The 27,193-nt window shown below is 38.7% G+C and overlaps 1 protein-coding gene and 1 long non-coding RNA gene across 2 annotated transcripts in view; one reads left to right on the forward strand and one right to left on the reverse strand.

The window, feature by feature from the left end:
* Positions 1–2,119: 2,119 nt before the first annotated feature.
* LOC100707969 (canalicular multispecific organic anion transporter 1) overlaps positions 2,120–27,193 on the reverse strand; it is a 29,163-nt gene continuing 4,089 nt past the window's right edge. Inside the window, exons 3-32 of the mRNA XM_019366605.2 lie at positions 26,371–26,511; positions 26,152–26,289; positions 25,846–25,968; positions 25,689–25,744; positions 25,370–25,604; positions 25,024–25,202; positions 23,271–23,448; positions 22,394–22,648; positions 21,889–21,954; positions 21,579–21,716; positions 21,352–21,498; positions 21,188–21,272; positions 21,003–21,069; positions 20,721–20,847; positions 19,582–19,758; positions 19,210–19,377; positions 18,483–18,666; positions 18,118–18,253; positions 17,937–18,039; positions 17,632–17,851; positions 16,184–16,338; positions 14,219–14,374; positions 13,920–14,119; positions 13,684–13,810; positions 13,466–13,567; positions 11,637–11,780; positions 4,629–4,787; positions 4,375–4,541; positions 3,975–4,169; positions 2,120–2,875 (exon numbers count right to left, since the gene is read on the reverse strand). Coding sequence (XP_019222150.1) covers positions 2,746–2,875; positions 3,975–4,169; positions 4,375–4,541; positions 4,629–4,787; positions 11,637–11,780; positions 13,466–13,567; positions 13,684–13,810; positions 13,920–14,119; positions 14,219–14,374; positions 16,184–16,338; positions 17,632–17,851; positions 17,937–18,039; positions 18,118–18,253; positions 18,483–18,666; positions 19,210–19,377; positions 19,582–19,758; positions 20,721–20,847; positions 21,003–21,069; positions 21,188–21,272; positions 21,352–21,498; positions 21,579–21,716; positions 21,889–21,954; positions 22,394–22,648; positions 23,271–23,448; positions 25,024–25,202; positions 25,370–25,604; positions 25,689–25,744; positions 25,846–25,968; positions 26,152–26,289; positions 26,371–26,511 — 4,458 coding nt within the window. The 3' untranslated portion in view covers positions 2,120–2,745. The remainder of the gene's footprint in view (positions 2,876–3,974; positions 4,170–4,374; positions 4,542–4,628; positions 4,788–11,636; positions 11,781–13,465; positions 13,568–13,683; positions 13,811–13,919; positions 14,120–14,218; positions 14,375–16,183; positions 16,339–17,631; positions 17,852–17,936; positions 18,040–18,117; positions 18,254–18,482; positions 18,667–19,209; positions 19,378–19,581; positions 19,759–20,720; positions 20,848–21,002; positions 21,070–21,187; positions 21,273–21,351; positions 21,499–21,578; positions 21,717–21,888; positions 21,955–22,393; positions 22,649–23,270; positions 23,449–25,023; positions 25,203–25,369; positions 25,605–25,688; positions 25,745–25,845; positions 25,969–26,151; positions 26,290–26,370; positions 26,512–27,193) is intronic.
* On the forward strand, positions 7,288–8,464 carry LOC109204794 (uncharacterized). The gene is made up of 3 exons (XR_002064290.2): positions 7,288–7,348; positions 7,996–8,108; positions 8,420–8,464. It is a non-coding gene; the product is annotated as an uncharacterized LOC109204794 (long non-coding RNA).

Genomic DNA, 27,193 nt, shown 5'->3' on the forward strand with positions numbered 1-27,193 from the left:
GCGAGGACTGAACAATCTATTGTGTTAAGGATCTTGAGCTATAGAAAGAACACGCTTACAAAACACATATACCATGTTATTCATCATTATCCTTTATTCATTTATATTCTTTTTATTAAGCTTTGAGTAGTGGCATTTGATTAGAACATTTATTCAACAGACTACATGTATGGTTTCAGTTAGGTTATTGCACACATGAAGAGTTGGCCTCTGTCCTTATAGACAGAGTGAAGGCTGAGGTCGAGCCACACGCACACATACAAGCAGCAGTTAAACTCATGTAGAGGGGAGAGTTCAAATATTTAAATAATAGTTTGCAAGGCCTTGTAGCTGTTTGATTATGCTTGCAGGAGAGACTGTTTGTTCCAGGGGATAAGCAGAGTTAGTTGATTACTGGGAAGGATCTGGCCCTCGGGAAGAAGAAGATGTTCTTTTAATGTGTTAAAAGTTGTCAACATTGATTGTATTGTACCTACTTTACGCATGAGGGGGCGTTCTAATACCCTGATTTTCATAAAAACTATTGTTGTGTAGTTTTCGGTGAGAGATCTGGTGCTGTCTGCGTACAGTGTCCCATCTCCCACACGTGTGCATTAAAATCATCGTTTGACTTGACCCGGCCGGACCAATGTTGTTATTTTGGTTTTCCTCCTGTATCCATCCCCAATATTTTGAACCCGTGACAGGTCCTTAGGGACTAGTAAAGCGCTATATAAATACAGGCCATTTACCATTTTCTACATAAATATTTTAAACCAGTAAGGTTTTGATAAATGATTGTTGTCTGACTTTAAAATAAGAACAGTACTCTCGTTACACTTTGTCATAAGTACATATACAGTTGTGGTCAAAAATATACATAAACTCATCATGGATATGCAGTGTAGGGCAAGTTACTTTGAAAAAGTAGTTAATCATAGTTACTAGTTACTTCTTTTAAAAAGTAACAGTTAGTAACTGAGTTACAAGATTCTAAAAGTAATTAATTACTAGGAAAAGTAGCTACTGCATTACTTAAAAAAAAAAAAAAGTTTAACCCTCTGGGGTCCAGAGTATAATTGGCCGTTTTTGACAACTTTTAATTTACCTCTACATTTCAACTTTAAAAACTATTTACTTTGCCTTGTTTGGTATCATTCTTTTCAGCACAAGTTCACATGTCTGAATTTACAGTTATGTTTTCATTTTGACATACTGTATTAACACAATTGATCTAAAATCAGACAAAACATAAAATCCGAGTAGAAAAAGTTATTTTTTACTGTAACAACCACAAACATGTTTAATGAAACACATTTCATAACTTTAAATGCAAATATAAATTGTGAATTTTAAAATCATATGCACAAGTTTTGCAAACAAAGTTTTTTTTGCAGCAATTTACTTTTTATCTTTTTTTTTTTTTGAAAAAAACCAAAAACATTTCAAACTATTTCCATAACAGTCAGGTGTTCTGCATTAAATAAGATGCCAAAAAATAATTTCTGTCCACTATAAAGGAGAACATCACAACCCTGATACCTGCAGATCTGACAACAGAAGATGTATCACTCCTTCTGTTTTCTACCTGGAGACAGCAGTCGCCTCATTGTTCTGACACACAACACAAAACTATCCACAACACTACACACTAACTACACAAGACAACACACTAACTACACACTCCAAACACAGCTAAACGCCACAAATCTCTCACATCTCAAAAATCGCGCTCTCTGTCTCTCTTTCTCTCTCTCTCTCTCACCGTCACTCATAAAACTTCCCCCACTTCCTAAACAACCAAATGTCATGTTGCCATATCACTTTTTGATTGGTCGACACTGCACATTTTTCCACTAACACGAATGGGGGGGGGTGTTTTGTTTCTTGTTTTGTTTTTTTTAGTTTACCACGACTACTATATGGGGGTGTCCAAATTCAAAGGCTGCATCCTCCTGAGGCCGCATTTGTAGGCTGATTACGTCACAGCGACGCGATGAAGGTTGTCCAAATTCGTAGACTCCTCCGAATGCAGCCGACAAAGAGGTCCTCCTTTTCCCCGAATTTGAAGGATGGGTCGGGTGTATCCTTCATGGCCCACTACATCCCAGATTTCATAGAGCGGCCCAGCGAATTCCAGTTTCCAACAATGGCGGCCGCTACTAAGTTTTAATATTACTCTTATCTTTCAGGCGAGAATGTAGGTGTGTAAACTTCCAATATCTGCTCGTTTTTTTTAAGTGTAATCCACAAATTTTCAATAGGGTTGAGGTTACGTCTTTGGGAAGACCATTCCAGAAGCTTAATATTAGCCTGCTTTATCCATTCCAAACAATTTTATTGGATGCAGTGGCCTAATCAGTATTAATTGACCTTATTATTTGATTTTTTAGTTCCTGGATATTTCATGCAGATGTATGTGGGCACCTGATCTTACACAGGCGAGATGTTTGCACGTTGCTGTCATACAGAAATACAAATAAGTGCACACACAAACTGATAAAATTGTATCAAAAAAAAAAAAAAAAAAAAGAGGTTTTTCTTTTTATTAAAGTCAGTTAAGCATGATTTCAGAAAGAAATTTTTCGCACATAAAATGTGTTACATATACAATATGTTTTCCCTATGTTGTTCCCTATAAATACGATACATATGTCAGTGTTTCTTTACATAAAAGTAAAATCCAGTCTTCACAATGAAACCTACAAATAAAACACAAAAAATTGTGGCCCTAAATCTTCCCTAAAAAAACAGTATAAATATAGATTATAAATGTGTGTTGCTTTCTAATGTTATCCCAGCATCCTTTGCCATGGCGTAGAAATGGCCTTCTTTTTCAAGCAGGTTGCTCGGCGAATCAAATTCCACAATTTTTCCAGCATCAAGCACCATTACCCTGTTGGAAAGAAGCACAGGCATTAATAGTAGCCCACTGAGAAATGTCCATACTGTGTGGCTTCGGCAGCCCCAGCTCAAAAGTGAAAACTGATGTGTAAATATTTGTGCTGTCTCTGTGAACAGTTAACTCAGGGGAGATACAAGCAGACACTGGAGGGAAAGGGTATGCTCATTATTCTAAGGAATCAAAGTTTAAAGGGTTACACAAATAGTGCTGCCTTTTATTACAAGGTTGAGGTCAGGACCAATCTGTTGTACTAGTAGTTGTTTCTAGCAGATATCCATTTAAAGATTCATTGAATCCAAGTGAAGTTACTAGGGATGTAACATCTTGACAAATGTGTATATGTAAGGCTAACTTTGACCTCACACATTTGGAACTTTTGTTACGTTAACTGCTGAAACACCAAAGTAAAAACCAAAACAGAACAGAAATGGAAAGAAAAATAATCTAAGTAATAAAAAGAACACACAGAAGACCTACAAATGCACAGTATCAGATAGTCAGCTCAACATCTTAGCCAAAATATAAGGTAAGGTAAGTTTAGGTTAAGGTAAAGTCCAAGTGCTAAAACTACTAATGGAAAACAGAGTCAGTACCCCTTGGTCTAGATCATTTGGTCAAATATTACTCTCATGTATGATTAGGGGGTGGGTTTAAAAAAAAAAAAAAAAAAAAATCGATTTCCTGATTCAAATCGATTTTAATTTGAGTAATGCAATATCAATTCAGTAAATCCTGAAATCTGTTTTTTAATATAAATGTATTTTCCAGAAACGCCAGCTTAAAGCTAACAAAACTATTTCAGCAATCGCCATACAGCTAAACCAGCAAATGATTAAAGAGCAAAGGGTGAATGGATTCCACAAAAAGATGTAAACACAAAGCGAGATCCGACGGCACGTACATGTACATGCTGTCGGGTGCTGAAAGCCGATATCTCATAGATTCTGAAACTACATGTTTCATCAATCTCCGACCAAAATTCACTGAGCCAACAGCAAAGAAGACCAAATTTATGCTTCATGTTAGAAAAACATTGTCATGAATTCCAAAAATTTCATCCAAAAATGTTAAGGGAAAAGCTATAACTCACCTAGAGCTGTCCATGATACTGTGCAGGCGGTGGGCGATGGTAAGGACTGTGCAGTCTGAGAACTCTTTGCGGATGGTGTTCTGAATCAGGTTGTCTGTCTCCAGGTCAACAGCTGCCGTGGCTTCATCCAGAATTAAGATACGTGACTTTCTCAGGAGTGCTCGAGCCAGACACAGCAGCTGCCTCTGCCCAACACTGGGAAGATCGTATTAAAGCATTGATATCTTAAGAGGATTTTTTTGCAAAAGAAAAAAGTAAACCACAAATGACACTCATGTGTTCAAATAAAATTAAGGTTTATGTATGTTTTGCAGAACATTACATAAGGTTTAGAATAACGAACTGTACAAAACCTATATACCTTATACCCAGAAGCCGTATTGTTAATTTTATTACCCACCTGAGGTTTTCTCCCCCCTCTGCCACTTTATGCTGTAATCCTTCCTGCAGTCCTGATACATAGCTCTTTAGATGAGAGAGCTCCAGCACTCTCCAAATCTCCTCATCACTGAACTTGTCAAATGGATCCAGGTTCATCCTCAGTGACCCCGAGAACAAAACGGGATCCTGTGCACACGGGATTACAAATATCAGTGTACTTTTTAGAAATATCAAATTCTTTGACAAGGTTATTGTTTATATTTATGTGTATACCTGTGGTATAATTGTGAGTCTGTTTCTCAGGTCATGCAGGCCTGTTGTAGAGATATCTACATCATCAATGCGGATGCAACCTTCAGCAGCTTCAATAATTCTAAACAGGCAGTTGGTAAGACTTGATTTCCCAGCTCCTGTGCGACCAACAATACCGATCTGAATGCAGTGAGAGAAAACACATAAGATCAAATTAACAGCTGGCGCATATTTGAAAAAAAAACAAAAAAAAAAACTACACATTTTTCTTTCTGGAAATAAATCGTATTTAACAATATAGCAATAAATAATGAAATAAGCAGCAAATATACTCAGTCTGTACTTAGTTTGTAAAAGATCTTAGACATTTCAGTAATGTTACAGAAAGAAGCAACATTTTTCAGAGTCAGATATTTTATAGTGCTTATAGTCATTACTGCTATTTGTAGTAATTCCATGATTTATGTTGTTGCCATGAGTCTTTACTCATTTTTACTTTGACACCAATATTTCAAAGTTGTCAGTGTTTGATATTACCCTAATCCATTGGGGACTCTGTTGTCCTACTGGGAGACTTCAGTGCACACGTGGGGAACAACAGGGAGACCTGGAGGGGAGTGACTGGGAAGAACGGCCTCCCGGATCTGAACCCGAGCGGTGTTTTGTTGATGGACTTCTGTGCAAACCACAGTTTGGCCATAAAGAACACCATGTTCGAACATAAGAGTGTCCATTACTGCACGTAGCACCAGGATGTTCTAGGCCACAGGTTGATGATTGATTTTGTAATTGTATCACCAGACCTGCGGCAATATGTTCTGGACACTCGGATAAAGAGAGGGGCTGAGCTGTCAGCTGATCACCACCTGATGGTGAGTTGGATCAGGTGGCGGAGGAGGACGCTGGACAGGCCTGGTGCACCTAAATGTATAACGAGGGTGTGCTGGGAATGCCTAGCAGAGGCCCCAGTCTGCGAGATCTTCAACACACACCTCCAGCAGAGCTTCAGGACATTGAGTCCGAATGGACCATGTTCAGCACCTCCATTGCTGAAGCTGCTGCACTGAGCTGCGGCCACAGGGTGGTTGGTGCCTGTCGTGGTGGTAACCCCCAAACCATATGGTGGACACCAGAGGTGAAGGGAGCCACCAAGCTGAAGAAGGAGTCCTATCGGGCTTGGTAGCCTGTGGGACTTCAGAGGCAGCTGATAGGTACCGACAGACCAAGCGGAATGCAGCTCGGGCAGCGGCTAAAGCAAAAACTCGGGTACGGAAGGAGTGCAGAGAGGCCATAGAAAAAGACTTTCGGACTGCCTTGAAGAGATTCTGGCAAACTGTCAGGTGACTCAGGAGGGGAAAAAGGTGCTCTAGCTGCACTATGTATACTGCGGGTGGAGCGCTGCTGACTTCGACTTAGAAAATTGTCGGGCGGTGGAAGGAAAACTTCAAGGAGCTCCTTAATCCCACTGGTATGTCTTCTGTGGAGGAAGCAGAGTCTGGGGACAAAGGGGATGACCTGCAAATCTCTGGGGCGAGGTCACTGAGGCAGTTAAACAACTTCTTGGTGGCAGAGCCCCTGGGGTGGATGAGGTATGCCCTGAGTTCCTGAAGACTCTAGATATTGTAGGGCTGTCCTGGTTGTCCTGGATTGGTAGATGGTTCCCATTTTTACGAAGGGGGACCGGAGGGTGTGTTTCAACTATAGGGGGATCACACTCCTCATACTCCCTGGGAAAGTCTATGCCAGGGTGCTGGAAAGAAGGGTCTGTCCGTTAGTCGAACCTCGGATACAGGAGGAACCATGCGGCTTTCGTCCTGGTCGTGGAACACTGGACCAGCTCTTTACCCTCTCAAGGACACTTGAGTGTGCATGGGAGTTTGCCCAACCAGTCTACATGTGTTTTGTGGACGTGGAGAAGGCATTCGACCGTGTCCCTTGGAGTGTCCTGTGGGGGGTGCTCCAGGAGTATGGGATGCTTGGCCCATTGCTACGGGCCATTCAATCCTTATACAACCGTTGCAAGAGCTTGGTCCGCATAGCCGGCAATGTCAGGCTCGTTCTTGTTTGGTGATGGACTCTGCCAGGGCTGCTCTTCTGTTCAGAATTTATATGGATAGAATTTTTAGGTGTAGCCAAGTGACGGCCCAGATAGCAAGACGACATTGAATCTATGTTGATTTTTCATCCAAACCGTCGTATATGGTCGGGGTTGAAATGCCAATGTTGTAACAACATTGAAATACTGTGGTAAACCGACGGTCTTACTATAGAGACGTAACGATGTTGATTCACCGTTGTTTTTTTGTCATTGATATTTGATCTATTTATAGTCGACCAGGTGACAACAACAACGTCGAGAAAACGTCTATTTATAGTTGACGATCATTCGGCTCCGGTCACCATCAAAAACCACCGATTTGTAGTTGAGCATTAAATTGCATTGCAACTGATCAGGTATAAAGTACCAGAGAAAGTAGATTTATTGTTCATTTGTTATCAATGACTTGGTCTAGTTCACCAGCTTTAAAAAATCGTGTCTACGTGCAATTTATGTATAGTTGACCGAAATTAAAGCAGCGATCACTTGGACTATTCCGCAGCACCCCTCTCACATTGGTACATCCCCCCGGTATTCATTGTCTTCTACAGTAGAGCGGGACATTTGATTTACTCTCAGCGGAATTGACCGGAGGAGGCATCAGGTCATGCACTGCACTGGCCTGCACCACGATTAGTATAAGGTAAGAATGAATGATTTTTTTTTTTTCCTACTCGTTATTTCCATGTTTGCATTTGAATAACAGTAAAAAACTCGTTAATGTTGTACATTAACGAGTTTTTTACTGTTATTTACGAGCCGGAAATTGTGTCTACTTCTTACAATCCGGCAACAAATAAATTGCCCTAACATTTTCGTTTCATAATTTCTTCGTTATATTGCCTTACAAAGCTAGCTTTAACGCTTCGAGTTTTCCTTTGTTCTTGCCGTGGCCTCGGCGTTTGACCCAGACTTTCGCTCTGTAGTTGCTTAGTACTACAAAAAATTCTAAATCTGTGATATATGATTGATAAACGTAAAGTTAACTGTATAAACGTGTTCAATGACTTTGTTACTTTTGATGATTGGAGAGCACCCGCTTCCATTCGCAAACGAAAACTTTAGACTCAGTTTGAATGCTCACGCGGCATGCCCACGTGACTGTACGTTGCACGGTCACCTAACTTTACGTTGCACGCGTACATGACTTTCTGTTTGTGCCTTGAATAATGAATAAGGCTACGTCCACACGTACCAGCGTATTTTTGAAACCGCTGGTTTTTCTATGCGTTTGCACCTTTTGTCCACACGTAATGTATGTCTGGCCGTACATTGTGTTTGTATTTCCAGGCACATTTCACGAAGCAGAACGCAGTCTTCAGAGATATCCACGTGAACGCTGTGATACGTCTGACCTTAAGTCCGAAAAAGAAAACCCGGACCAGTCTTAAAAGAAAGCACAAGTAAAACCTTTTTATTCACAAACATATCTTTGATTGTTAAGAATTTATGATCTTGTCTTTTATACATATCTGTGGTGCTTGCATACTGCAATATCACCACATAATATAGTCCAAAAAGTGGAAGTTTGTAAACTTTTTAAAAATGCAAAGTCGTGTACACTTGTGCACTTCAAAAATTCATTGTATACTGTACCTTCTTGCACGTCTCTGTTTCCTGTGTGTGTTGTTAGAAATCAAACTAACTTTAGGAAACAATATGCCAAAAGCATATTTACAATTACTTAAGACCGTTTTTAATTTCTTTTCTTTAGACCAAATCCCCTGTACACATATACAGACTCAGAGGATGAGCAGCCTACAAAAAAAACGGTTTCCCCAGGCCCCTCGAGTGAAAATACCAGGTAATAAAATACTGTCTAGTGTCTGTGTACATATCTGTGTCTGACACGAGGAAACTTTTTTGACAAGTTGTCTGTATTCTTAAATACTTAAAAAATTATCTTTTTCTAAACAGCCCTCATCACTCCAGTCTGCCCCCCAGCCCACTGATAGCAACCATCATAATGCCCCACCCAGCTTCCGGCACCTTTCGCCACTCCGGCACAAGCCGACACAGCTTTGCGATCTCGCCAGCATGCAGAGTCTGATGTCTTCCCTATGGATGGTATGCTTTTAAAAAAGTTTTAAAGCTGCATCACAATGTCATTGTACTCTTATCTAAAAAAAAAACAATTTATACTCCTGAATGTCATCTTGTTGTGATTTTTTTTTTTTTCCCTGTAGATTCCAGAGACTCTGTGAGGCCACTATTACAAGGCAAGTTTGAAAATCTTGGAATTTCACAGTTTACATGATATGACAAATATATGTGACAGGCAAAAACTAGTAAACACTTTTAGCAGTTACAAGAACTAACAAATGAATATCCAACAAAAGGGAATAGAAATACATTGTACTGCCAATACTTTGGTTTATTCTTTGTATGACTTGAAAATCAGGCTTTAGGGAAAACTAAATGACATGTTTCTATCATCAATTACATGAAGTAAACACACAAGCACTTGCATACACATTTAAGACATGAGACACGCTAATTCCATCTCATAAAATGTGTCTATAGGTGAGACGCTTTGCGTTGATTGGTGCTGCTGGACCACACTGGAGGTGCGAGTCCGCCGTGTAATGGTTTATGCCATTACAAAGGAGCTGGCCTCTGTACTCAACTGGGCAGGGAAAAAACCAAGGACCAGACAAAGCAAAAAAGGGCATTTAAAGAGACAGCGCTGTGCAGATGCATATTTGGTAAGTTTTAACATTTATTGTAGTTTTATGAGCCTAAAGTGAACAATAAAGGGATCAATTGATGTGCTGGGTGCGTTTCACATTTCCTATGTCTGTTTTTTGCTATATTACTTTGTCTTTCTTAATGACAAGACTTTCATGTCCGGTTAATCTGGAGATGGAGTCTTTGGTCTTCGGCTTGTTTTGTCCTCGGGTTGTACACTTTGTACAGCCCGAGGACCCCATGTTTTCTTTTTTTTTTTTTTTTTGTAAAGGATACACGGCACACCATGCTAAGACATATCACATTTTCAGCTTATAGCTCTTTGGGAATCAAATGCGGCAGTTTGCTGATTTCCGCCTGGTGACTTTCATGTTTATCAGCCTAGGAGTTTACATACTTTCTCCCTGCTGAAGACAATTAACAAGAGCTTATTCATGTGCTCTAATTCCCTTTTTTTGTCTTTGTTTTTTTTGTGTGTGTGTCTATTTTTGTCCTAGATGGCCTGGCGCAGCAGGTAGGGGCGAACTCTATGTCTGAGTTGGTCTTTGCTCAAGCAGTCCAGAAATGGCTCAGATATGCTCCAGATCGTACGGGTGGCGCACAGGACGCACATCATCCATCCCCATCCCGGAGTAAATAATAAAAAGTGACGTGAAACATAGAAATGTAAATAGGAAACTTTGTCTTTTAATAAAGTATTTTGCAAATGATACATGTCTATTGACCTTTTTTGTTTTTTTGTTTTTTTTCAATAAAAAGCAACTGTACGAAAGAGGTGGAAAATCAATACCATAGCTCAACAGTGTTTCAATGTCAACAGTGTTAGAAAATATAACATAGAATCAATGTCAGGTTTCAACATTGATTCAACATCAAAACCTGACGTTGTTTCAACGTTAAAAATGGGTGCAAGAGTGATGTTGGGTCAACGTCACACTTCAACGTTGCTTCAATGACGTCGCCTGATATTGACTCAACATTGTTTCAATGTTTCCTTGCTATCTGGGGGAAGGCTTTCACTTGGGTGGTCTCAGAATCTCATCTCTGCTTTTTGCGGCTGATGCGGTTCTGTTGGCTTCATTGGGTAATGGCCTCCAGCTCGCACTGGAACGGTTCGCAGCCCAGTGTGAAGCGGTGGGAATGAAAATCAGCATCTCCAAATCTGAGGCCACGGTCCTCAGCAGGAAAGCAAAGAACCAGGAAACACTGGAGAGATTATATCTCTTGGCTGGCCTGGGAACGCCTTGGTGCTCCCTTGGATAAGCTAGAGGTGACTAGGTAGAGGGAGGTCTGGGCTTCTCTGCTTAGGCTGCTGCCCCCACGAATCGGTCCCGGATAAGCGCAAGAAGATGGATGGATGGATGTATTGATAGCAATGCTGAATATTCCGGGGCCTAGCAAAAAAAGTCTGGGAACCACTGCCCATAGACTAGTTACATGTTTACATATCACAGCTGATTTTAATATACAGTAATACATATAATGTATAAATTAAAAGAAAAACTGATAGTTCACATTATTTTTACTGTTTAATTATGTGTAATTACTATCAATACAGATTGATCTGTGGCATCTTTCTTGATTAATTGATTAATAGATTGTCTATAAAACATTAAAAAAACCCCCCAAACAATAGAATGTCAATGTCGTACAGCACAAAGTCCAAATTTCAACGTAAATAGCTTTTCTAAACTCAAATAAAAAAAAAATGATGTGCAGGTCTGTATCTGGAAGCTACATTTTAGAAGTTCCCTCACATTTTTTTTTTTTTTGTGTTCCTCACAAAAAACAAACAAAAAAAAAAAAAAAAAAGTGAGGGAACGGGTGAGGGAATAAGAACCAAAAAGGTCAAAGGACATTAAATGCACATATATAGCGTCCGTTTCAATGAGCACCGAGGGGGGTTTGTGCCTCGCCTCCTTTCACTCTAGTGGCCTCCTTTCACAGTTGGCCAATCTGAGCCAGCAGAAAGCTTACACAAGTTGTTAATAGTTAACCTTTTAAATTAAAAAAAATAGTCGGACAATTTGATATATTATGGATTTTTCAATGAGGGAGAAAAAAAAAACTTCCCACTGATTTAATGTCCATCCAAAAACAACATCTTTTTTTCCTTTTTCTTTTTTAGCAGTATATGATTTTGTATCTTTGGTGAACATGATATCAGATACAGTAAAACCTATAACTTTTACAAGAACTTTATACATATATGGAGACTCTCTCTCACACACACACACACATACCTTCTCAGTGCTGTCAATGTCACAAGTGATTCCATGCAGCACTAAATCCAATTCAGGTCTGTAACGGACTTTGAAGTTCTCAAATTGCACTCTTCCTGCCTCTGGCCACATCTGTGGAGGTCGAGTGTCAATTACCCAGTCAGCCTGTAACAACAGAAAAAGAAGCAGAACGCATGTGTAATAAAGTACAAAAGTTATCAAATTGAGCTAAGATAGCTCTAGGATATGTCATGCATTAATATTCAAACTAAGATAGATAGGAAACAAAATTATACAGACACCATACATATAGACATGCATGCATACACCATTAAAATAAAGAAGAAAAAAGAAACTTAAAAAGATGTCACGCTTGGTAAAAAATTAAATAGCTCAAATGAAAATATTCAACCAAGATTAACAACTAAGGCCCAGTGTGTCACGTCTGGTGTGGCAGACGTGTGGAGTTTAGATAAGGACCCAAGATGCAGACGGCTTAAGTTGTGAGCGACCTTTATTAACCAAAGGGTGACATAAACAGGGACGAGGTGGACGAAAACCAGAACCTAAGAGTAACCTAAACTGGGAAAAACTAAGCAAAAACAAACCTGAAACCTTGAAACCTAGAGACATGAAACGGAGATGCAGGGAGAACAACGCGGGAGAATGCACAGGAAAGTGGAGGGGAACAACACAGACGAACCAGCCACGAGGACGGGTGAACACACACTATAAATACACACCAGTAATCAGGGGATGGGAAACAGGAGGGAAACACACCTGGGAGACATAACAGCTGACGAGGCAGGGGAAACGTAAACAGAACACGCTGACATAAGACAGAGACCTTCAAAGTAAAACAGGAAACACATATGCAAGGATACAGACTAGGAAACGCGGACTTAACACAGGAATAGATGGGCAGAACAGAATAAACACTAAACAGGAGGAACAGAACCAAAATCACAATAATAGAAAACAAAACGCTGGGTCAAAAGGACCCAGGATCATGACACAGTGTATATGTGCAATGTTATACTGTATTCTAAATCAGACAAATTTCAGTATGAACGTCTCATCATGGGACGTGCTAATCAGTGCAGCTCTGCTGCCATTATGAATAAACAACTCAACTCAAATAGAACAGATCGAGTTCAAATATGTGAAATCAAATGTCAGTGAAACATAAAATGAAATTGTTGCATCAAAATCTTGTTTGTTTGACAGTTATCTGAATCGTTATCAGTAGTATGTTAAGAAACAGTGGAGAAACGGCAGCTAGGAATAAAAGAGCAAACATTGCAGTTGACGTCACACCCAAGCTTATTAGATTCCTGTTGAACTGTCAGAGTTATAATAAACTCACAGCCTGTAGAAATCTTAAAATTCATGTCCTATTTAAGAAAACAGTAGATTTTGATTTAACCAAAGTATAAATAATGTCGTATGGCAGCTTGGTAGTTAGCACTGTTGCCTCACTGCAAGAAAGTCCTGAGTTAGACTCAACCATCTGGCTGGGGCCTTTCTTTGTGGAGTTTGCATGCTCTCCCCATATCTGTGTGGGTTCTCTCCCGGTACTCTGGCTTCCTCCCACAGTCCAAAGACATGCAGTTAGTGCGGTAAGGTCAATTGGAGATTCTAAATTTCCCACAGGTGGGAATATCAGTATGAATGGTTGTCTGTCTTTTGTGTTATCCCTGTTTCAGATTGGCGACACATCCAGGGTGTACCACCCTCACCCTATGGTAGCTGGGATAGGCTCCAGCATCCCCGTGACCCAGATAAGGATAGACTGAAGAGAATAGATGGATGGATAAATAATGTCTTGCTCACAAAGTATTTCTACATGCCTCGTTCTTAAGCTGAGTGTATTCGTTCACTCTCTCCACAGCTACAATATTGGTCTCCAACTCTGAGGTCATCCTCACCAGCCAGTTGAGGGTCTGGGTTACCTGCAAAACCCAAACAGGAGAGAGGTCTGTGTTTACATTATTCCTGCATTTTAGTATTACCGCATATATAAACACTGATGAAATAAGGATAAATTCTGAGTGTTTTTGTGACTGACATTAAGGGCATATGATACAGATAGCCCAACCACATTGCTGTCAATAGAATCTCTGGAAATGACAGCAAACAGAGCAGCAAAAAACACCACCAGGTTTCCAACAAACTCCAGACGCATGGCCAGCCATCTGTCAAGAAAACAAACCCCACAAACATGCACACAAACAAATTTTAGGGTCTCATCATTTAGCATCACATGCTTCTCTGTGTTTGCAGGTACACTGTGCAATGTCTGACCTGTCAGACATGATCCGCAGGTAGATACTTTTGAGGTTTTCATCTATAGTTACTTCATTGTGTTTAAGAAACCTTTCTTGATGCTTGTAGGCTCTTATCACTGACAGGCCGGACACCGTCTCACCAAAGTGAGAGTATATTGGTGAGCGAGACACCGAGTCCAGCCGGCGCAGCTGTCTTGAAGTGGCAATATAAAAACGCTGGGTGTAGAGAGAAAGACACAAAATCAGTTTTAATTTCATATTATAAGAAAGTTAGGATAGCTTTTTTACATATCTTCTTTACCTTGTTTAGCTTACCTGTACGAAGAAGTAGATCAGGGCCAGAGGAATGATAACTATGGCAAAGAAAGGAGTTGCCAGGCAGATTACAAATATTGTCCCCAGTACAGACATCAGACACAGAAGGCAGGCGCGCAGGTTAGTGGGAATGGCCTCATCTATGGTAAAAATGTCCTTTAGGATAATATTTGGAGAGTTAGTATTTATTAAAGTCAAACGTCAATTTTATTTATAGTGCACATGTAAAAACATAAAAAGGTACATAATTAGCAAAATTCTAAGTGTAAATAATACTAGAAGAATGAAGTCAAGTATTATAAAAGCTAAAGATCATATTGGAGAAAATGTCAATGATAAGTCATGGATGTTCATCAGTGACTAAACACTTTTAAAGTTTTAAGTTGTTCCTGAGATTAGAGCTGTTCCAAAGAATACAGAGTCTTACTGTCATGGTCCTGGGTCATGTGACCCAGCGTTTTGTGTTTATTATTATTATTGTTATTATTATTATTATTATTATTATTATTATTATTATGTATTCTGTTTGTGGTTTCGGGTTCTGTTCTTCCGTTTAGTGTTTAGTCATCCCTGCCCGTGTGTTCCCTCTGTTCTTCGTCTCTACCTTTTCTCTGAGACCAGTCTGTGTATTTCCTGTTTTACTTTGAAAGTCCGTGTCTGATGTCAGTGTGTTCAGTTTTGCACCCTCCCTGTTTTGTCATGTTAACTAGGTTCAGCCGTGTCTCCCTCCTGTCTGTAGTTTCCCTGTTTCTCTCTGTGCATTTATAGTGTGTGTCCTCTCGTGCTCGTTGCTGGTCTGTCTGTGTTGTCTCCCTGAGTTACTCTGTGTTACCTCCGTGCGTTTCCCCTTGCATGTCCTTCTGTGGATTAAGGTTTCAGGTTTGTTTTACTACCTTCCCCAGTTTAGGTTTCCTTTAGGTTCTGCACATGCCATCGCCACTTCTGTTTATATCCTCTCTGTGTAATTAAAGCTCACTCGCATCCAAGCTAGTGCCAGCGTTTGGGTCCTCTCTCACAAACTCCACACAGCTTGCCCCGCTAGCTGTGACACTTACAGCCATTCTAACTATTTAATAATTTAATGATTAATTATTAGGCCATTAAGACCCTTTTGTTGGTATAAGCAGGATGTGAGGATACAAGAGAAATTAGCTCATTCTTTCATTTTTCAACAAGTGGCAGAATTTAGTAGCCACAGCTAACAGAGACAACAGATCTACACACATATTACAACATTAAAGCAAATAGTTTGATTTGGGACTGTGCAAATAAAATTGAAATGAATTGAAGAGTATATTGATTTATTTAATATATTGTGTTTATACACCACTCTGCATTTAATTATTATTAATCTCTGGCTCTCTTCCACAGTGTGTCTTTGTCTCGTCTCCCTTCTTTCACCCCCAAATGGTCACGGCAGATGGCGTCTCTGAGTCTAGTCATGCCAGAGGTTTCTTCCTGTTAACAGGAAGTTTTTCAATCCAACTGTCGCCAAGTACTGACTCATAGGGAGTCATTTGATTGTTTGAGGGTTTTTTCTCGATTGTTGTAAGAGCTTTACCTTTACAATATAATGCACCTTTAGCGACTGTTATTGTGTGTCAGCACTAGATAAAATTGAACTGAACTGTATACTTGAGGAGGCACTTGGGAAGAAAGCCTCTTTAAAGAATGACGTAAGGAGAGAACAATTTTAAGAATATTTAGGATTGTATTACAAAATGTGAGATAAAGTGGGAAAAATTAAATAATACAAGTGGATATACAACTTGCAGCAAACACAAATAAAAGCTTTTTAATGTTAAATTTAATGTTTAGTTTTTTCAATTTTTAGCACTGTTATTTTAGAAATGACATTAAAAACTAGTTCTAGTTTGTATTTGTAAACATACAAGCCACAAGAAGATAAAATAAATATTGAAAACTATGAAAAGAATCCTTAAAAACTGAACCACAAGACCCTACTTTGGCAAAGCGGTTGATCACTCTTCCAATAGGTGTGGTGTCAAAGAAAACCATAGGAACTCGCAGGATGTTGTTAAGAAGTCGTGAATGCAGGATACGAGATGCATTAATGGAAGCATTGGCTAGGAGCAGTGTGCCGAGGAACACAAAGAGAGCTGCAATAAAAACAAGAAACTTTCTAAATAGTAGAACTACACTTTTAACAAAGACAAATCCACTGTGAACAGAACCTTGAACTTACAGTAACACTCAGGTGTGCTTTTTCCTGCCTACTGATATAGAATGGCTGTTATTATTATTATTACAAAATAATATTTATTTCCAAAAATGCTAATTGTCATTAGGAATCTTGTTAATTGGAGACCCGAGCAGGTTTGGATGTTCACAAATTCTTAATGACAAAGTTTAGCTTGTATGAAATTCAGGGTTGCATGAGCTGGAGCCTATCTCTGCTGCCACAGGGCAAGAGGGAAGGCACAAGATGGACAAATTGACAGTCTGTCGCAGGGCTATACTGACAATACAAATAGTATTTCATTTTTTTCATATTCAATTCTTATTCTTATAAAAAAAATAGTTCAATCAGTAATATATGTACTGCATGTACAGCTGAGCTCAAGAAGAACCAAGGTCCAAATTGACAGTCTTTTTACAATATAAAGCAGCTGGAATAAAACATTTCACTCTGACATAGTAATTGGTCCCCCAATCACAATATGAAAGAGCAACCGGCACTATTTTTTGTTATCCATGCCACCATTGACAATTCAATAATAATTTCAATAATTTCCCAAGGTATGTTGATATCAACTATTCTTCCATTAGATTTTTATTTACATTAAAATAAAATGTGCTGTATGTCAAATGTACAGACTGTTTTGTGATTTTAATATCATATGAAAAGAAAAAACATATTTGAATGGTGTAAATAAAATACTGTTAAAGAACAAATAAATAAGAAATGTTTTCCCTCCCTTTGTACTCCTCTAGATTTTTTCACTCATCTCCTCCCTCTACATCATCCCCAGGACTGAACAGCTCTGAAGCATCCTCCTTAGTTTTTGTTTTGTTTTTCATTGATTAGTTTAGTTTTATTACAATTTTTTTAATTACACTGAGTAGTTTAGTTTGAGAAGATTCAGTTCAGCTTAAGAGAATTCTGTATATAAATAAATTCCTCCTAATTATTAAAATAAGAAATTATAGGTGCCTATGCACTTTGCAGCATGGGTCCCTGTGACAAAGGACCTAACGCACACAGTGCACAAGTCCTCTAGTACAATAAAAAGACTGGATGTTTAGGTTGTCTATTTAGCGCTCTAAAAACGAGTGGATCCTAAATAACAGAGTAGGGAATTTTCCTGTCTTTAAGACATAAAGCTGCTTAATGTTAACTTACATGAACCTGAAAATATTTGCAAATACAAAAGGAATGACTGTTCTATTACCCTGAGCCACTCCAAGAACTCCAAACACTCCAACCCTTGTGTCCCTCTTCCAGGAAGGGTATGTCATGTTGTAGTACTCCACAGAATCACTGGTCCAGTCACTCAACCACAGATTTTGACCAATCAAAGCAACATTCTGGGTGAAGTAACTGAGGAAAACCATGGCAGAATATCCCCAGCCCATGGCTCGCAGGTACTGCAGGAACACTCCAAGCTTCACCTGGAAATCAGTGGGAGACGGCACTCAGGAAACAGGCTATCATTTGTTGTAATCATGTGATAGTTGTACAAAAACATTTTGTTACCTGTCCTGTTTCCATAGTTTCCTTCTCTATGAGTTTCTGGCCTTTCTGTGGTTCATCAGCATTTGCAGATTTTTTAATGGAAGTATTTCTTCTTAATCTGACACTAAAAGAAAATAGAGGAAAAAAATGAAATGGACATTCTGTTTCCCTGGTTTCATCTATAACTTTAACAAGCTCCTACCTGCCATTGCGCTGGCTGCGGCGGATGCTGTTTTCTCGCTTAAGTGTAAGAGAAACAGTGTCCTCCGAAGCACCGTCAGGTTGGGCATCGTCTCCATCTGGGATGAGCTCAAAGTCTTCTGCATCCTGGTCCTCTCCTAAAATAACAATATACATGGTCTTTTACATACATGGCAGTAATTTATGGCACTTGGGTCAATATGTGAACAACATCAACACAAAGTATCCATAAAAATTGACAAAAAGAAATTCAATTCATTCATATTTGTGATGTATAATTTTAGCATAGGGTTTGGTTGTACAGCTAACAAAACATGTGATGTGTGTAGATTATATTGCTAATATACTAAAAAAGGTTGTAATCACCTGTTTCTGAATCTCCCTGGTTGCTCTGCTCTTTGGCATATGTGTCGAGAAACTTAGAAAACGCTCCTCCACTGGCACGAAGAATTTCATAGGATCCAACTTCAGAAATGACTCCGTTCTCCAAAACCATTATTTCATCCACGTAAGGCAGGAAGCTTATGCCATGAGTCACCAGGATACGAGTCTGTATGGTCAGAGATATATGAGACTCAAGTTTGAATTCACCAATCAAATAGGGTTACATAGGATTTACAAAAACATTGTTAAGTATTAAAGAAAAAGAAAGAAAAATACATAAATTATGTTTAAATATGTTCATAAATTGTATTTATCAAAAAGAGAATATGTTTCAGTTCACTGACTGAATTAACAATAATTGGTTTAATCATTTAAAAATCATTTATAAAACCAAACCTTTTCTAATTTGTAATTCCATTTTCGAGTGGCTTTTATTCCTAACCTTTCATTATTAGCTATTCAGTTATCTTGGTCATTTAGTGTGATATTTAGCTTATTCATGTAACCTTTACGTAATGCTCTGGTCCTGGGTAAAATGAGGTAAAACAAGTAACAGCTGGAATATCCTGTGCAGATAGTATTTCATGTCAAGATTCCTCAGAAGAAATTAAATGGGAAATGGACAAGTTTTTTTCCCTTTAAATACTGATTTCAACTTAAAATATTAATTTTAAAGTGAAATGTTTAGCATATGTTGTTATGCACAAACCTTGTTTTTAAGTATTCCATTGGGTCCAATAACTTTTTCAAATAGATGCTTTCCTACATTGGAGTCCACGGCAGACAAAGGGTCATCTAATAGATAAATATCAGCCTGACTGTAGACTGCTCTGGCTAAGCTCACACGCTGCTTTTGACCCCCTGAGAGGTTGATACCCTGAAAAGAGAAGAAAGGAGGTAAAAGAGACACACTCTTTTAGCCTTTCCTATATAAGAGCTCTTCTGTTTTGTTACTTTTTTGTCATGTATTTAAGAAACAAATATTTTACATGTGTTTACAATAAACACCATACACAGCATTTGCATAAGGGAAAAAATATTTGTGTAACCTAAAACCTGAACCATTCAAAGTGTAACTCACTTTCTCTCCAATCTCAGTGAGGTCTCCTCCAGGCAGCAGCTCAAGGTCAGGGGCAAGAGCACAGGCCTGTATGACTTTTTTGAAGTTCTCTTCTTCATGTGGAGATCCAAACAAGATATTATCCTTCAAAGTAACATTTTGGATCCAGGCTTGCTGTGGTACAAAAGCAAGAGAACCCTGGAAAGAAATAGATTATGACTCAATTACAGATGTCTCACTACATTGTCCACACGGTTTTATCCAGACCAAACAGTACAGTAGGTGAAAAAAAAAAAAATCATTTTACTGGAAATGATAGAAAACTCCACTGAACTCAATTTTTCAGAGAACAGTTTATTCTGTGGGTAAAATGGTTTGAGTTATGAGCAAATCATCTCCATTTCACAACATTTATGCAAAAATATACTTCTTTATTCTGCTGTTGCTGAATTAATCTCCCTCAATGCTGATGAGTTTAGACCAGATTATTAAAACTGCCTGGAATGAATTAGGCTTTTGCTGTTGTTTTGTTTCTGCATCTTTACTTTGTTTGTTCTTCAATGTTTAATTGTTGCATTCTTTAAAAAAATTAAAATATTGTATTGTGATTGTTAAATTCTTCTACGCCTTTTGTCCTTCTTGAATGTAACTACTGCTATTTAGACCACAAAAAGTTGATGCTGTTCATATAGACATAGTGTTTTCAGTGGGAATCTTTCAGTCTAAAAACACTTTGTCCAGATGAACGGAATCAACTTTTTGGGATTTCCTTATCTTGATGATTAAGAATGCATAAAGATACTGCTATATAGAGTAATTCTATACTTTTAGTCATAAAATAAACTCAGTAAATTATTCAATCAACATTGATTTTTCTGTATTTAAAAGCCAAAAAGATAAGGAACATAATTTCTTTATAGAATTATAAAGTATTCTGATTCTGATAATTTCCTGAAAAAGTCTTCCTTGATAAGAGATGAGGTAAGGCGCTGAAGTAAACACCAAAGCAAACTTAATTTGATTATACCACAGTCATGCTACATGTTCAGTTTTTTTAAAATAAATAATTATTGGTGTGAACATTTGTGTTATTTTAGTTCAGACCTAATTAGATGTTTCGGATTTTACACTGACAGACACAAATGAAAAAAAGCCATTACCCTAATGTTGATAAAACCTTTGGTACTGTGCATCTCTCCAAGGAGGGCTGACATAAGAGACGACTTTCCTGACCCAACAGCTCCCACTACGGCAACCAACCGACCAGGCTCAATGTCCAAATTCACACTGGACACACATAATAACTGTACTCAATGCTGTGGACACATCAGGGGCAAATAGGCAGACTGGAAAAATTGAAGCAATGCTAGAAAAAAACCTGGTGAACATCTCACAGTTAATTAAGTTAATCAGTAACTTTTTGATGACCAACACAGACATACTTTATCAGCAGAGGCTTTGCATCTTTTTCCCAAGCAAAGGAACCATCACATACACTCACAGCAGTGTCTAAAAAATGAACACAGACCAAGACAGAGCTTAACAGATGATCTGCACATGTAAGAAACTGTGACTAAGCTTCAGTCTTCAGCTGTAGAACAAGTTCAAATTCTTATGCTGAACATACTGAAACTGGGGTCTTGGCGCACAATGTCACTGTCGATGTCTTCCCCTGCCAGAAACTTCTCCAGGCGCTTCTTAGACACTGCTGTCTGCAAATTCAAAGAACAGGTTAAGTTTGATTTTATCACAGGCTTGATACATGTGCCTCATGTAGGTCTGTTCACTTACTTGCACAACGGAAGCAATGAGCATGGGCAGCATGGCAAGAGGAGATCGGAGGATGTTGAAGAGAGAGATGGAAGTAAAAGCTTTCTCAGCAGTTAACACATTATCATTGCTCACACTAACAAATACTGCAAATGTGGCCAGAGAAACCTGCAAGTACAGACAGTTTAAGAAAAAAGGTTGTTTACCATTTGATTCTAGTCTCTGCAAAGCTCTCTGACAGAACTCACCAGAGCTGGACTGCAGCGGAAGATAAGCAGGGAGAAGGAGTGTAGGTAGGCAAACGTCTTCATGACTTTTAGTTCTTCCCCTCTAATGTCTTCCACCTGCTTCTGGAAGGATGGCTCCCAAGCATACAGCTTCAGAATCTGGTGAGAGACAAAAGAAAAAGACAGGGAGGAGGCAGTGAGGCAGAAGGAAGGGTGGGGCAGCAGAGCACTTATGGTTCATGACGTCACTGCAGTTTCATGAAGCATCAAAGCCTTAGACGTAAGGAAGGCATCTACATACACCATGGATACACTGAACAAAAGAGCTCACCTTGATCCCATTTAGAATTTCATTCATGATTTTCATTCTCTTATCTTTAAACTTCATGTTCTCTATCTGAAAAGAGACACAATGTAGCTCATGTTAAACAGGCAATAAGGAAATACTTAAATAAAGTGTTTTGAACAGCAATTTATTTTGTGTAATTCATATGAAAATAAAAAACTAACTTTTTCACCAGCAAGAATCACGTGTTCAAAGTTACTGAGATCACTTTCTTCACATTAATGTTAATATTAATTAAACTCTAAAGAAATTTTTGGTCTTTTTATAGAAGGGAGACTGGTCTATGAGAACAAATCTGTATGTTGTCTGTGAGACACGTGGCTGAGCCTGCATGCTGCGTCACTCAGCTGTCCAACTACTTTTGAGCCTCTGAAAGAGGGGGACTGTATAAAAATCTATTAAACCGTCAATGCAATACTTTAGTTAAATGTCTTGAATAAAACATTAAAATTTGCAGTTTAATCTCATCTTGGAAAGTATTTCCCCTGACCTGTAGTTTTCTGGCCTTGGTTGCTATCAGTGCATTGGTTGGAATTAGTAACACCATGACTCCCAGTCCTGCCAACACAGAAGGTCCTAACTCCAGCCACAGGAAAACAATGGATATGATGATCTGCAGAGGGCAGGACCACAGCAGGTGGATAGAGGTGGTCACGTCATTGAAGCGCTGGGCATCTGCTGACATCAGGTTCACCGTTTCCCCTACTGTTGACTCCTTACGAGTATCATTGGACACCACTAATGCCTTAGAAAAGGGATAAAAAGGGCTTATTAATTAGAAAGTGGGGTGAAAATTAAGTAAGAGAAGCATGATAAGTGATATTTTTTCTTACTCTGTATGTTTTTGTATATAAGCAAAGCAGGAGATGGATCTTCATGTCACTTAACCCCCCCCCACAACCCTAGTCTTACCCTATATATTGAAGAAAGCAAAGCTCATTTTCTTTTAGAAATAATATAAATAGTTTTTGATGTGTCAGAAGGAGTATTTTCTTAATTGCCTGATTTCCAAGATTTGGTAAAACTTAATAAAACTTAATAAAAACAAAAATGATGTATTCTGATTGGCTATACAATCAGGGTCTTCACCAGTAGTGACTGAGAACTCACAAAATTAATCATTGAGATCATTAGTAAACGTATTGATGGAAACTCGAGCTACAGACTAACACAGGTGATTTTTCTGTGGCAAGTATGTGCTGATAAAAGTGATTTGAAATGGAAACATCTGACAACTGACTTAAACAGGAAACTATGACCAGTAATTCTTTTCTTGTAATGTGTAACAGTAATTTATATTATACAGCATTTGATTTTTTTTTTTACAACAATGTCAATAAATGGTGTTCTGTCACTCCTGCTTTTACCTTTTTATACACAGCAGCCATAAGTGCAGTGCGAACCTTCATCCCCAGCACATGGCAGCGCTGGAAATACTGCAGTAGGGCCAGAGACTGTAGCAGAGCCACCACCATCAGCAACACTGCATACAAATAGCCCTCCCAGGCATACCTGGATTTGTCCTGAGTGAACGAGATCATCAATCTAGGAAAAACAGAAAAAAAGAAGAAAACATGCTAATCTCCTGCTTCATCTTTAGCACTAATCTAACAATGTCCTCATTTCATCCTGGCACTCCTGTTATCGGTTATGAATGACTAATGTTGTTTCTTCTCATCAGATCTGAGAGAGGGTGAAAAAGGTTTAACATCCATTTTCTAAAAAAACATGATTTTTTAGTTTTAAACTTTATTTTTGTCTTCATTTTTTAAAATCTTTCTTTATTTTTGTTTAAAGATAAATCTAAATATAAGTTTGATCAATATGTCAAATGAGAAATGTAGTTTAAGTAGTGGAAGAGTCTAGATTTTGTGTCTGTAGACATGATCTGGCTTAGACCTTTAGTATTGTAACGGTTAAAAGCAGAATCAGAATTAATATGTCATTTAGCTGTTAGTTAATAGTGATAGTTATTTGCTAGAAAGAAGGAGAAAGAAGGGGAGGCAAACAGGCACTTGGCAGAGTATAAAAGAGAGCGCCCAGAAGCATTCTTTGTTCTTCCCCTCATCTGCTGTGAGATGAGCAGTTCAGAAGATTGGTTTTGTATTTTTGGGGACTTTTTTTCTGCTTGTCTGTGCCATGTGTTGGATTATTAACTTTGAAGAGGTTTTGACTTCCATTGTTGGTGGATTGTAACTTCCCGATTTTCCCTGTGTATTATAATTTTGAGAAGATTTGAATGTCCTTTGTATTCCCGGGGGTTAGAATATCCAGGGAATGCTCTCCTGTTGAATGATTTTCTTTAATACAGAACACTGAGATAAGCATGACTTCAGACCTGGATGTGACTGTCTCCTTTCCAATGTTAAGAACAAAATCGGCATGAAGTCACTAAAATTTCCTGCAATTAAAGTCTAAATTGTGGATATTCACCTTTTAACCTGTTGTGAAACAGAACAGGTAAAAATCTGAGTATTAACCCATTTTAATGTAAATAGCTCTTACAGGTTACTTCAGCCCTTTACACATAACATACCCTTGAGGCCTACTGTTAAGCCCTCTAAAGCTAACCCACTTAAATACCAAGCGCACCAATAAAGAGGGGAGCTGCTGTAACTATGTGCCTGACGGAGGCCAGGACTGCAAGGTTACTCAGGTCCCCGGCTTTCATCAGAAAAGCAGGGAAGACATTCGTATGATTTTGAGACCATTAAAGCTGGGCGAGCCCCCTCAGCCACATCAGCCCCATCTGAACTCTGCATTGCCTGCTGGGTAATACATACAGCGATGAGAACTTTTTAAACAGAGAGCTAACCCAGACTTCCTGTACTGAGGTGCTGGTCCCACAGATCAACAATAGTGAATAGTTAACACAAAGGATTTTAAAAGGTAATAGCAAGTAAATTTAAACTAAAGAAAAAAAGTAATTTGATTGTCTTATTGAAAAATATGCTTTAGAAAGTCAGAACAGTGAACCATTAAAAGACCACTGTAGTCCACTACAGGGTACAACACAGCTGAGTTTCTGGTTTAAGTCCAGCGGCATTGTACAAGAACAACATTGTTCTTCTCTTAAATCTGTTGTTTTATTTCTGTAACGTTCTGTAATATCTTACTCACTTAAGAAGCTGAGGACTGACAAATGTTAACACATCCTGCAGAAGTTTGAAGCAGACAGATTCAATCAGAATCCTTTTAAAGGTCTTATAAATGGTGGTAATCAGCCATGAACTGGGATAGTTCTCTTCCTCCTTACTGTCCTTTTTCTTCTTTTCATCTTCCTTCTTCCCCCTTTCCTCCTAAAAGAACAGATCGATCATTCAAGCACAGTTGATGAGATTTGTTCAGCGACAACCTAGTATCTGGGATCCTTAAAAGGCGGTCATGGTGTTGGTGAAATGTGTTTGGACTGTAGCTCAATATTATGTACATGTCTGTGGAAGTGTTTTTGTTTGAATGCTCTCACCATCATTAGTACATCCTGACTCACACCTTTCCCCAGACCACTGGAAAGGCCACTTTGCTGTGGGTCTTCCTGGGCACTGTCTCTGGTTTTGTTCTGGAAGCGGACCCTAGCTGCATCCAACTCAGGCTTCATGAAATGCTGGAAACGCTCATTGATGAAAGCAGTGCTATCACTCTCATTCAGATCCCACATGTCCTCCTGAACCAGAGGTTGTTTGTAGCCTTTTAAAACCATACTGAAAAAACAAACAGAACTTTGAAGACACGGAGCACACATGTAGATGATGTTAAGATTCGTGCTATACTGACTTTAATGTTACCTGTTTAACCAGTTGAATGTGATTCTGCTCAAAAATGGTGCACCTGCTTCAGGATTCTGTGGATAAAACAAGGTTCAGTTTATCTTATTTAATCTATACTTATGAACTTCGCCCTCTGAAAACAAACAAACAAAAATGAATAACAAATAAAGGGTACCTTTTTTATAAGGTCTTTAGCTTCTGGGGGGATATCAGCCACAGTAGAAAGAACTAGTGCAATCAGTTCAAGCCCAAAAGAAATGTAGAAAAGGCTGAAACGTGGGACATCAGGGACCTCGCCCTAAATACCAAAAATGAGAGAAAGAAAAACTTTAAAGGGGCCCGAAGAAAAATGAAAATGGTGTGTTACTCAAAATATGGCGAGCTAAAAGTCAATCACATCAAGTTATTGCACCATGTCTGAGTAAATCTACTATTTGTCTTCTACTTTATTTCCAACTTGATCAAATGTCTTCACTCATACCAGTCTGAGAGCCTCTCGTAGGAGGGTCTGGAAAGGAAAGATGTCACACACTACAAGGAGTAACCAGAAGAGGAAAAGAGAGGCAGAGTCTATTGCTCCTTCACGTCGTAATCCTTCATGGTAGAGCAGGACGAGGATCTAACAAAGAAGACACATCACAACATAAAAAACACATCCTTTCAAATTTAAATAATTAAATATAAAGGTTGCTCTATTTACCCATGTGACTGCAAATAAAACTGGATTTGCGTAGTATACACCAGCATTTGTTGAAGATTGGTCACTGTTTGGACCAAAATCTTCTCCTAGTGTGACTCCCAGGTGTGCTATGGCCGTCAGGAACAACAGAGACACCACAAGCTGAAGGAAGAAAACACAGACCAGACAGGAGAATAAATCATGTTATTCCATTAAAAATGTCTTTTCATAATGTTTTATATTAGATTTTAACCAGTACTGTGTTTTTAAGTTTTCATGGGAAAACAAACTGAGTTCTTCCCTTCAAGGTTTTGGAGAAGTGATAACAGATGCTTCCCTTTTTGCTTAACATACATAGTGCTGGAATGACACATCTCTTTGCCCCTTTGCTGTAATCACTTGTCCTTTCCATGTTAGAACATTTCATACACAGTATAAGAAACTCACAGAGACAGGCCTCTTGGTGTTTTTGACCTTAACAGAAAATTTACACCACATGTGTTTTAGCTTCATTGTGTAAATTGATGTACACCTTTGCTGTTGAATCTTTTCTTACATTGACCCTTTCAAAAATGTTTATTTTTTTCCACGTCATGTCCTAGAACACAGGTGCCGAACTCCAGTCCTCAGTGGCCGGTGTCCTGAAACTTTTCCATGTGTCCCTGCTGCCACACATCTGAATAAAATTCAGTAGGTCATTAGCAAGACTCTGTAGAACTTGACTGCATGCTGAGGTGGCAAATCAGCAATTTGATTCATGTTACAGCAGCTCAAGAGTAAATGAACATGGTGCAATTAAAGTAGTTTTAGATGTGCTTTTTTGTCTTTTTTTAAAATTATTTAC

The sequence above is a fragment of the Oreochromis niloticus genome, linkage group LG13, assembly GCF_001858045.2.
Source record: "Oreochromis niloticus isolate F11D_XX linkage group LG13, O_niloticus_UMD_NMBU, whole genome shotgun sequence".
Lineage (NCBI taxonomy): Eukaryota > Metazoa > Chordata > Actinopteri > Cichliformes > Cichlidae > Oreochromis > Oreochromis niloticus.